The following is a 12774-nucleotide window of genomic DNA, read 5'->3' as shown; positions in this document are numbered from 1 at the left end:
TTTGTTTCGGATAATGGATTAATGAGATTGTATTCAATGAAAACATAAAAATTTAAGAAATCAAATAACTATTTAGATAAAATAAAAATAAAAATCTAAGCCTAAAAATGAAGGCGATATTTTTGTGAGTATTGAGAAAAATTGTATGTTTTGTTTAGAAAGAAATGACCCGTAAACTTCTTTTTTTTTTTTTGTTTTTTTTTGTTTTTTTTTTGTTTTTTTGTATACACGCCTTAAAGATTATATAATTTGTATAATATACCTATAAGTTATTGTGTAGGATCAACTTCCAATTAAAAAAAAAAGACACCTTAGGGGTTTAGCATGAGCATGCTTCAATTCAATTTGATTTTTGATTAAAACTGAAACAAAACCAAAAATTTGAACATTTTACTTTGGAAAACCAAACTCTTGTTTTTTGGTTCTTCAATTTTATGCTAGTCCAAAAAAAGTATATGGATTTGATATCTTCCAGACTTAGGTTGTTATATAAATTTGTTATGTTATGTTATGTAAAACCTACCTTCTCTTTCAAATAATATCTTCCAAAATTGATTAGAATGCTTAACTATATAAATATTGTTAATTAGTATTATTTCATATGATGCTACATATAATTAAAGGATAACAACTTGTCAGATTAACAAATTTATGATTTTTTATATGTTTATTTATTTAATTTTTTATATTTATTTGACCATTAAACTTACATAAATAGTTCAAAAAATACATTTAATATCCGGTGGTGTCTATGAGACATGTGTGGTCTGGTCACAAAAAGCCTCCAATAATAAGAGGCATCTATTGAAAATCTCTTCTAATATTATACTAGGGAAAATTTTCGCTTTGCAAGATTCGATACGCAAAATGAATGCACAAAACGGAAACATTTTGTCTTATCTTGTATTTACCTGTTTTTTGACCGAAACAAAATATACAAAAAATATCCCAGCCATCCCAAAACACAAAAATGGGACAAAACCAAGTAAAAAGGGTACATCTGTCCAAATCTCAGAAAAACTGAAAAAATATCCAATTTTCGAGAAGAAACACAGATCTCATAATACCTTTGTACCCAACTCTCACCAATAAACCAATGTCAACGTTTACCTGCCAATAAAAACCTAAAAAATAGCTTCAAAATCAAAGAAAAAACCCAAAATACAAGAATAAGGTAATGTAACTATTAATTACCTACAAAATTGAGCTTTATTTATTTACTAATTGGTGCATTTAATATCTACTACCACATTGAATTCTTCATTATAGAAAACACACTTTCTTTTAACAATACTTGGAATTGTAAGATTACATAGCAGAATCTGAAAGCATATTACAACTAAACTAACTAATAGCATATGGTATTGGTATGGAACCTTAGTGCTTGGATAAACCAAATGAAGGATGAGAAATTATGTGCAAACTCCCCTACAAAGCATAATAATAGGTTAAAGACTATGCATCCTAAGTTAAATCGCTTTTCATAAAATAGGGGTCCCAGATGCCAGGAAAAGCAAAAGATCGATTATCCATCAAAAGAATCAGAAGGAAAATGTCGGAGAAAATAAGCTCCTATATCATTCCACCTATGTATCACTATGTCAAAATGATTAGTAAACAAAAAAATGGAGTTGAATCTTACCAGTAATCAATTAAACATTCATATGTTACATTTTGATCACATTGTTCATCCAGGAAGGGATTAACACTTCAACAAACTCCTATTACTCTTGAAAAAGAAATGGCGAGAAGATAATGAAGCTATAATGTTCAGACTCCAATAGACTCTTGTTAAAGCCCTAATGAATGAACCATACAAATAACAATTGAGATTAGTATTTCACAAAAAAATCATAGTAAATGCATTTAGTCACTAATAAAGTATATGTTTCATCAATGAGGTATCAATTTGATTTACCTTCAATCGTGTCAACTTTTGAATACTGATGAAATTCCTAGAGAAACACATGTATACAATTGAAATCATTACATCTCACCAAGTGTTGCTCTCGAATGTTGTAAATCCACTTCACCGGCCTTTTTTTTTAAACGACAAACTAACTAATCTACTCCTAAATAACCACCTATGTCTCCATAGAGACTTGAACCCCTAGCCTCTCATATGAGATGGTCACTCCACCGGCCTTTCTAAATCCATAAAAAAGAATCAAAGGAATCAACAACAGATACAAAAGTAGGTGAATCAAACTCAGAATTGTGGAATTAGGGTTAGATTTGTCTGTCTAATTGAATAGGGTAAGAAACCATAAAAAAATTAGAATCCAAATATACAAAACGGTCGATCTTTTCAGGTTGAGAGTGGTAGAAACATGAAATTTCTATTGAAATTGAGGAGAGTTCGGAAAGCAAAGACAAATGTACCTTATTTTATTGCAGATATTTCTTGCGTATAGAGTGGTGGTGGAGAGCGACGATGCATAACATGGTGGTATTAAGAGATTTTCAAGGAAAGAAGTTAAACAAGATGTTGTGGGAAATCAATGCAACATAATACAAACAATGGAGCCTTACCTGATGTCGATCCTTTTAAATCAACCTCCACGCACCGCCTCAACTAGTCAAACGAAGCAATCAAGCGGCTTACCATGAAAGCCTACTGAATCCAATTGAAGCGGTGACAGTTTCATTTTCAAAGACTGTCAGAGTTTGGAGAATTATGTGTCTGGTCCATCGAGTTCAACAGAGTGAGGATTATGACTTAGGGTATAAAAATGAACCGCAAGATATAAATTTGAGATACACGATGAGAATTCGTGCATTAAAAACAAAAAGAATAATAATTATGGGTTAGATAGAAGTGTTTCCAAGAATGAAAACAACAACGAAAATCAAAATAGAAGAAAAAGCAGTCGGTTGGTGGAGCGGCAAGGGAAGATGAAGTGAGTGGTGAAAGGATCGGGAAAGGAAAAGCTTTAACCACCCGATGCCGTATACTTCCAAGGAATGAAGTGGTGATACGCACAATTGGTTAAAGTGGCGGTGGATTGTTACGTGGACGGAGTAAAGTAACCAAAGTGACTGTGGTAAAGGAGAAGACGACCCGTGTAAATGATGAACAATATATTGACTCTACCCACAACACGTGTATAGGAACAAATAAAAGTAACAGATAATTATTGGAGAAAATGAATAAAAAAATGGAAGTGGTCCAATAGAAAGCAAGTACTATTTCTTATGGGGTTTTGGAATTAATCTATATATAATTACTAAAAATAGAAGAAAAAAATAATATATATATATATATATATATATATATATATATATATATATATATATATATATATATATATATATATATTAAGTATAGTTGAATTCCACTAATCACGTTTATGTTTTATAAATAAAAATATAAGATTTGTTATATATATATATATATATATATATATATATATATATATATATATATATATATATATATATATATATATATATATATATAGAGAGAGAGAGAGAGAGAGAGAAGAGTTATATGGAAAATAAATGATTAGGGCAACACATATTTGAACCAATGAAAACATGACAACACATCACTTCCACAATACATTACTTGTGAAGAAAGGAATGGACATGTGTCATTTGATTATTGGTTCCAGTAGATGTTGCCCTAGTTATTTGTTTCCATCGAACTCATTCCTATATATATATATATATATATATATATATATATATATAGATATATATATATATATATATATATATATATATATATATATATATATATATATATCCGGTAAGAAATTTTTTTTGGTAGGAAGGTAAAAAGTTTTTTTTTTACATATTTTTTTGACGAACAAAAAAAATGTAAGATGATTTACAAGAAAAATTCTCAAAAAAACATTTATATAATTCATTTTTAAATAAATTAAGAAAAAAATCCACTTTTATGACAATTTTAGTGAATAACAACAAAATCATTATATAAATGAATCATCGAGATGTTTTTTTGTGAATTTTTTCTTGTGAATCATTTTTCAAATGAATCATCTAATAATTCATTTTATTTGTTCGCGAAAAAAATATGTAGAAAAAAAAATTTCTTACCTTCCTACCAAAAATTTCATTCTTATTTGATCTTGACTCTCTCTCTCTCTCTCTATATATATATATATATATATATATATATATATATATATATATATATATATATATATATATTATTAACATTGTTAAAATTTAGATACCAATATATATACATTTATATGTTAACCACATAAAATGTCCAAAACCCAAATTAAATGTTAAGTTTGTTATTAGACTTTAGGTATACAACAAGAAAAAAGAATATTAGTTACCACTTAGAATAAGTAACCTAACATAACAACTACAATCTGAAATCATACATATTGATGAGTCAAGTTAGAATAAATAACCTAACATAACAACTACAATTTGAAACCGTATTTATTGATGAGACATGAGTAGTGTGAGATCCCTTATTTGAGTTTTTTAAAAGACTATTAAGAGCATGGGTTTAAAAAGAGTTTTGAAATGTGCTAGAGCTATATCTTCTAATTTAAAAATCGATTCGTCATTTGTAAAGAAAATAATAAAACATTTTTTTTAAGAAAATATAACGAGATTGACGTTGAGCTATAGCTTCTAATAGCTAGGAAATCGATATTTTGTGTACATAGTCATTCAAGTTATTAGTTCATTGCAGTGAATGTTTGAGCAATACAAACAATATAAAGACATTTAGGTTTCTTATTCACAACATATATTGAAATCATTGAATATTGATAAACTAAAAGCAAGTTGCAAATGTTTTAAATAAAGTTTAGAAACTAGTTGTATCTCAGACATCCATAGTGTTGATTTATTCAACGAACTTGAATTATTACAAAAGAAAATTACAACATGAATATAATATAACTAAAACAATACTAAATTTCTTAAATATGGTAAACAATTATCCAGTTTTTTAATTATATAATGTACATAATATTGTTATTGTTGATTGTTCCCATGCATCAACGAAAAAGTCTTTTCAAAACTAAAACTATAAAGATCTTATTTGCGATCTATCATATCTCAAGAAAGATTAAACACTTTGACTTTGATTTCGTCTGAGAACTAGTTTCTTAAAATTCTTGATTACAAAAGTATAACATATTAAATTTGCTTCTAAAGTGCTTTAAGATTAAAGTTTAGAAAATAATGACATGTTGGTTTTGTTTCAGAAAGTTCTAATTATTCTTCGATGGAGGAAACAACATTCTAAGGCACTTACTTTTGGTTCCTAAGCATATTTTATATTTTTCATGTTTGTTTATTTAGATATAACTTTAACCACGTTTGCAACTTCATATCTATAATGATTTGAGTTGAATATATTTTAAGCTCTTCAATAAATTATACATAAATTATATGATATCTTTATAATTTTGCATCGTTATTATATAGCGATCGAAACATCATCAATCAAAGGCTTCCCATCATCGGCCACAAGACTCAAAAGCTTAAAATTCATGATACCCTGTAAGTTTTACTTTATTTAATTTATGGTCCAAGATCAGTATTTTTCAAAATTTTGTGTTGAAGGTAGGAACTAAGTAACGTATCAAAATTTTGAAATCAGTTTGGGTTTGGATCGGTCTCGATACCAATTTTTGGTATTTGGTATTTGGTTTGGTCATCCTTAATATATATGGCGCAGGTATGGAAGTCATTGGAAGCTTGCAATCATCTTTAAGTTTTGACTTTAACACCCCGCTCTCAGTTGTAGCAAAAAAAGAAGAGAAAAGAAAAGAAATTAATGAGAGAAAAGAAGAAAAAAGAAAGAAAAAAGAAATTTCTCTTTTGTGCTCCCGAGTTGGAGAGAAATGAAAGAAAAATTAAGGGTGCGTTTGGTTGTGGAAAACTATTTTCATTTTCTATGAAAATGTTTTCAGAAAATAAGGTTGAGTTTACATTTTCAATTTTCAATGAAAACGCGTTTGGTTAGAACGGGTGGAGTTTTCATTTTTCATCTTAAAATTTTGGAAAACTTCGGAAAACTGTAAAAATCACTTTTCTAATTTACATACAATTTGGAAAACTGAAAATTTTCATTTTCTTAGAAAACTTTGGAAAACTAAACGAATCAAACGCGTTTTCAAAATTTCCGTTTTTCTTGGAAAATTTTCCTAGAAAACTGGAAAATTTTCCATAATCAAACGCACCCTAAACATTTTGTTCTTTATTTCCAAATCCTCCCAAATCGAAAGGAAAGTTAGAAGGGAAAGTGATCATTCCATTTCCTTCCTTTAATGAAACTCGGGAGCACCAATCTCTATTACTTTCCTCTCATTTCCTTTCATTTCCTTTCTTTTCTCTTCGTAAGTTGAACTTGGGAGCGGGGCGTAAAGGTAGGGAATTTACCTAAGGGGGGTGTTTGGCATCGAGTTTGAAAAGTGTTCATTCACTTATTAGTTTTTCAAAAAAAAAAAAAAAAAAAGCTTAAAAAGTGTTTGGGAAACATAAACATTCTTTTTATTACCCTCAAAAACGAGCTTTTAAAAGCCACACTCCTAACTTTTGAAAAGTGCTTATGAATTCTTCACCTAAAATGATTTTAAGATTATCCAAACACTTTTTAAAAATTGTTTATCAACATATAAATTTTAATACCATATAAACTCATTCAAATACTTTTTTAGAAACTTTTTTATATCACCATATAAGCTAATAAACACATTTATTAGAAAAAAATATTTATTAAGCTAAGACAAAACTGCAAAAATGGTCTAGTGGTTTGTCATTTGCTTTGAATGATGGCACAAACCAACCTTAAAACTTTTCACATCCATTGCATATACACTGAAACCAAACAACTTGTAATACCATGTGTGTGTATAAAAAAAGGATGGGTGGTTTCTATAATCATTTAATCATTAGCAAGAACTAAATTAACCATAACCACTCAAATTTCAATTATCAAGAACCATTTAAATCAGAAAAATCAAATAGAATAGAGACCAAAAATACATACATCAAAATATAGATAATTCATAAACAACGAAAATTAACCACAACCATTCATCATTAACAAGAAAAACTACAATTTCAGAGCATGTATAATGAAAAATTAATAACATTCTACCTTTTAGCATACAAATTGCAAATATGCATGCAATCACCATTCACCTGTTTAATGATTGGGTCTGATTCTGTGGAATAAAATCAAATTATATTGAGAGTTTAGACTTTGAGATGGTGAACCCTCAATGACCAAGCCTAGTTTCGAAGAAGGAGAAGTAGTCGGCAGAGGGTTTTTCACCTCTTGTTGTAATCACAATTTGTGTTTGGGGGGTGAGTCTCGGAGCGTGTGTCAAATCTAAAAAGTGTATACTCATGTATTTTGTTGTATTTTGTGTAGGGACTGTGAGTGGTTGGGATGCGAGGAATTGAAGGGCTCTTAGTTGATGTGGGTTTAAGGGTTAGAAATCGACAATGAGAATTGAGCTGAAATGGAGTATGTGGCGGTTGGTGGTGGAATAGAGATTGTGGATATAGGTAGAGGAGTTGGATGAGGAGGAAAATGATATGATTTAGCATTGTGGTTGAAAATTGTTAGCAATTGAAGGTGGTCAACGGAGATGAAGCGAAGAAAAAGAGAGGCAAGTTTGAGGAACCTCTGTTAAGGGTAAAGGAAAGGGGTTAGGATAGGGGGATTTTTTTTTATTTTTTATCAATAAAAATGGTAAAACAAATAAAAAAATGGAAAAAAAAAGGAAATTAAAGTGTAAAAATAACAAAATCGTTTTCACAATTTTTTAAAGTTTTGGATGTGAGTAAAAAAAAATAAAAATAACAAACCACAACAATAATTTTTACAATTTTGTCTTGAGTTAAACAAGTAACCAAAGACATCCCCTTAATAACATTTTACAAAATTTTATAATATGGTAAATATCAAGATCGTGTTTCTTATTTATAAAGGATCGTGTTTCTTATTTATAGGTTCATAATAGGTAATTATAGGGATCTTGTTCTTGTTTATAGGTTCATATTAATAGGTAAATATAGGGATCTTGTTTCTTGTTTTTAGGTTCATGATAGATGATGGTCATTCATTTCTAAGGACGAGTATCAATGATTGTTAAACAAATTAACCATTTACTAAATTGTTGTTTTAGCTAATTAATTTGGAATTAGTTTAGACTTAAGACCGTAAGATAAAATAATTAATAAAAGACGACGAACACGAATCGGTTCTTGGTTGTTAAAATTTTATGATTTATTTTTAAAAACATTTCCGTAACCAATTTGCATAACGCCATAACAACTAAAACTCTTTTTCTAAAAGTAAAGTATGAAGAATATGAATTAAAAAACAAACATAAGAGCAACAAAAAGAATATATCGATATGGGGCTTCAAGACTTGAAGGGAAGACAAGTAAAAGCATGAAGAAAGTTAGTGAGGCTTGAGATAAACACAGAACACATTAAGAAGTTAGAAGGAAATATGACTTATCGAGGTAATTAACTTTTTGGTATGTTCACATCTGGGTAACTATCTTTTTTTTTTTTGTACATATCTAGGTAACAAACTTTTTGGAAGTGTTCACATATGACCATTATGACCTGCTATAGCAGGTTAAATCCTAGATGTGAACGCTTTTAACAAGTTTGTTACCTAGATGTGTACAACCCAAATATGAACAAAACGAAAAGTAAAAATTAAATTACATGAATGGTCCCTGTGGTTTGGGGGAATTTGTGGTTTTGATCGCTAACTTATTTTTTTTTAACTTAAATGGTCCTTACTGTTTATTTTTGTTGCGCGTTTGTTCCCCGTCTTCCCTAAAAATGCTATTGTGCCCTTATTAATTTATTTTTTTTAATTAATTTTCTTATCTATGTATTTATTTTTTACATATTCAAAAAATTAATAGACCACACATATTTGTATCTCTTCGGATGATCCCTACCATTTATTTTTTAATTAATTTAATTTTTTTAACTCGGATGGTCTCTACTATTTAATCTTGTTACGAACTTAGTCTCTATCTTACTTAAAAAGACTATTGTGCATTTATTCTTATTTTTAATTAATTTTCTTGTTTATGTACTTATGCTTTATATGTTTAAGAAAAATTAGTAGACCCCACATATCTGTATCTCTTCTAGTGATATCGACGTCTTCATCATCACTTCTTTTTTCGGTCATTCAACTCCGTCGAATCAACACCACAACCCACTAAAGATGAAGAGATAGTAGGTTATGGTGTTGGTTCGCCAGAGTTGAAGTACAAAAAAAAAGGACGGTGAAAACGTCGATGTTACTAAAGATGGAAAAGAAATAGAAGATGGGGAGGATCAGAGATGAGATGGTGAATGGTAAGACTCAAATTAAATTTCTCAAATGTGGTTTCAGGTTTACGGTGATGAAATACATATATGTGGGGTATATTAAGTTTTTATAAAAAAATAAATACATAAATAAGAAAATTAATTAAAAAAATTAATAAGGAAAAAAATAGTATTTTTAGATAAGACAGAGACCAAACGCGTAACAAAAATAAACAGTAAGGATCATCCGAGTTAAAAAAAATAAATTAATTAAAAATAAACAGTAGTGATCATCCAAGGAGATACAAATATGTGTGGTCTATTGATTTTTTTAAATATGTAAAAAATAAATACATAGATAAGAAAATTAATTAAAAAAAATTAATTAATAAGGGCACAATAGTATTTTTAGGTAAGATGGGGACCAAACGCGCAACAAAAATAAACAATAGGGACCATTTAAGTTAAAAAAAATAAGTTAGCGACCAAAACCACAAATTCCCCCAAACCACAGGGACCATTCATGTAATTTAATTTTTAATTTTCGTTTTGTTCATATTTGGGTAACTATTTTTTTTTTTACACATCTAGGTAACAAACTTGTTGAAAGCGTTCACATCTAGGATTTAACCTGCTATAGCAGATCATAATGATCATATGTGAACACTTCCAAAAAGTTTGTTACCTAGATATGTACAAAAAAAAAGATAGTTACCCAGATGTGAACATACCGAAAAGTTAATTACCTTGATAAGTCATATTCCCAAGTTAGAACAAGAAAGGGAAGGTCTTTACTTGCATATAAGTAAACGGTTTCAAGTATTTATTTTACAACAAAAAGTAGTTAGTAGTTACTAGTTACTACTACTGAGATGATGAAGGTTGTTTGGCGTCTCTAGTAATGTTGATATCTTGTACACCAACAGCCAAACCATTCACAGACTCTTTTCGCCTCAGTTCTCTTACTTTATGGAACTCATCATAGTGGGCCCGCCTCTGCTCCTTGAACCTTGAACCCCCTCCTATTATTATTATAATAATAATAGTTTAATGGCTGAATCCATAAAGATGGAGATAATAATTTGAAGTGAAAGAAAAAGCACCTTCATTATCTTCATCCATGGCATCCCCTTCGTTCTCTGATGATGATGTCCAGCCAGAGCCAGAGGGATGTGAGCTGATAATATGTCTACTTGTATCATCCACCATTTCATTGAACACAGAAGGATGATATGATGATGCTTCTTCTTCTTCTTCTTCATGCACAATCTCACCATCCCTTTCCCTTTCAGTTTCAGAGAAACAAGGATTCCTTACAGGAGATAAAGATCCTGTGGTACACAAATAATAATATAATATCTAAGAAATAGCATTTCTTTCTATTCCAATTAGTAAAAAACAACACTATGTGGGGTCAATAATGACATACATGCATCCACTTACCATCAACATCAGAGTTCATACGATGATAAGGAGTCTTGGGTTCAGTAATTTTCTGCCTTTCTGGTTTGTTTGCTTCGATTTCTGATAGTTTTTCCTCATCCCACCTCACAGATCTCCGACTGCTTCAATAAAACAACAATATAAACCACAAATCTACACAGCTCAAACACCTCCATTTTAATTGTAACGGATATTTATTATCTTTATTATCTTTCCTTCCTGTCAACTTGATGTCATACAGTCAAAAGATATTATTCCTAAAAGCTTATTAGTATACGTATACCACATCAAAAGCAAAGTTTCACTTCATACACTCTTTCTTTAACTTGAGATTTAGCTCCATTCAATATGCGTAGGCTTTATAAGAAACAAAATAATGACAAAATCGACTTCATCAAAAGCAATAAAATTTCTGTTTAAGGTCTTTCTGGTCAAACAATTTTCAAGGGAAAAGAAAAACTATAGAACAAGATGTAGGTGGTTTTGTTGTTATCAAATAGATTGCATTCCCCAAAGTCCAAACAAGGTCCGAAAATCTTGATTCTTGAAGGGAGAAAATAAAACCAACACGAGTTCATTATAAGGGAAGATGAGAATAAAACATACTAGAGTAGAGTATGAAGTAAAAGCAGATGTCATAGAATGTTACCCTGTGTCTCCGATTGTAGACATTCTGATACTTAAGAATCACAAGAAGCAGCTGAGTAGCAGGTTTGCTGAAACAAAAAATATATGCACAGCACGTCACACTCTTTCCTATAGAATTTCGTTTTTTGTGATAATAAAGGTAAAACACACACACACACACACATAACATGGATCTGTTTGAATATTGGAAAACAAAAATAATGCTTAATAATATGTGCATGATATATATAACCGCAACTGATACGTAAACATGAAAGCAAGCATGAAGAATACCATAACTATATTATTGGTCATTGTGAAATTTCCAAAGATAGCCAAACTCAGGCACTCGATGTCATTGTTTTTCTCTAAACCTTTCATGATCAGATGCAATGCCAATTGCCCAACACTATATGTACTTTTAGGGCTTTGATAGCTGTAATTAGCATTTTAAATCCAGTTGTCACTGAATAAGCAACTGTAATGTTTCTCTATATAAGCACATGAGTTATTGAACATTAGGACTGATTTTGCCTTTTTAAAGCTTAACTTCCCTAAAACACTGGTACATCGTTCCCTAAAACACTGATTTTGCCTTTTAAAGATCAATTTCTGTTAACTGCACTTGCTATCATAGGTAAATTTCTACGGACATATAACAGCAGAAAGAATTCAATGAACTTGATCGACAAGGAACAAGATGATAGTGTCTTAAAAAGAAGTAACCACTTAGACTAAGTGATAAATATAAACAATAACACAAAAACTCAAATTAACACTGCAAAAGATCACCAGTTCCCCTCAGATGCGTAAACAAACAGAAACACTCGTCCATACCTAAGTTATTCGCATGGTAGAGGATCGAATTTCAGATCACAATCACGTACAATAACCTAAAAAAGTGATCGCCCTAACATTTATCAATATACGATTACCGAGGAACAACAAGATCGAAGTATTCATTTGCGTATCGATTAGGTCAAAAAACAAAACTCAATCGAAAATGGATGCAAATCCAAGACAAACAAACAACCAACCAGAGTTTCGTTTACTGTAGCGCAGGGAATGACTACGTCGACGAGCAGATCTGTTTGTAGCTTCTGCGTCGGTTGTTCCTCTCGGGAATCCAGATAAAGATTTCTCTCTATACTTTCCTGTGCCTTTATAAAGCACCGTCAAAAGTTTTTAATTTTTATGTTTGATATATTACATAAGTTTAATTTAATTTAATTAAAAAAAATAAATATAAAATTTTAATAATTTGAAAATTTTGAATTTATATAAAAAATAAAAAAAATGAATTATTAAAATTAATGAAACTTTAATGTATTAAATAAATTACATATATAAACTATTTCTAATAAATATTTTACATATATATGATCTTACACATTAATTGTGGAATTTTA

The 12774-nt window shown here is 29.8% G+C and overlaps 1 protein-coding gene across 2 annotated transcripts; it reads right to left on the bottom strand.

The window, feature by feature from the left end:
* Nucleotides 1–10063: 10063 nt before the first annotated feature.
* Nucleotides 10064–12533, bottom strand: LOC145028600 (protein phosphatase inhibitor 2-like). Of its 2 annotated transcripts, XM_078977295.1 has the most exons (6): nucleotides 12403–12526; nucleotides 12203–12258; nucleotides 11388–11454; nucleotides 10739–10857; nucleotides 10399–10626; nucleotides 10064–10317 (listed from the first exon to the last, which is right to left on the bottom strand). In XM_078977295.1, the coding sequence occupies exons 3-6, from the start codon at nucleotides 11408–11410 to the stop codon at nucleotides 10160–10162; spliced, it is 528 nt and encodes a 175-aa protein (XP_078833421.1). In that variant the 5' UTR covers nucleotides 11411–11454; nucleotides 12203–12258; nucleotides 12403–12526; the 3' UTR covers nucleotides 10064–10159. The 2 variants fall into 2 exon arrangements, with proteins under 2 accessions (XP_078833421.1, XP_078833420.1); XM_078977294.1 differs by lacking the exon at nucleotides 12203–12258 and having other exon boundaries at nucleotides 12403–12533.
* Nucleotides 12534–12774: the final 241 nt, after the last annotated feature.

This window comes from Lactuca saligna, chromosome 2 (genome assembly GCF_052625555.1).
Source record: "Lactuca saligna cultivar CGN05327 chromosome 2, ASM5262555v1, whole genome shotgun sequence".
Lineage (NCBI taxonomy): Eukaryota > Viridiplantae > Streptophyta > Magnoliopsida > Asterales > Asteraceae > Lactuca > Lactuca saligna.
Note: the sequence above shows the minus strand (reverse complement) of the source record. Positions and strands in the feature narration are given on the sequence as shown.

What these genes read in the sequence shown, in the direction of transcription:
- LOC145028600 (XM_078977294.1), bottom strand. Translation starts at nt 11,410, where the DNA reads ATGTCTACAATCGGAGACACAGG. An exon ending in TCTACAATCGGAGACACAGG is followed by an intron (nt 10,858 to 11,387) that starts GTAACATTCTAT and finishes TTATTGAAGCAG; the next exon opens with TCGGAGATCTGTGAGGTGGG. An exon ending in TATGAACTCTGATGTTGATG is followed by an intron (nt 10,627 to 10,738) that starts GTAAGTGGATGC and finishes TGTGTACCACAG; the next exon opens with GATCTTTATCTCCTGTAAGG.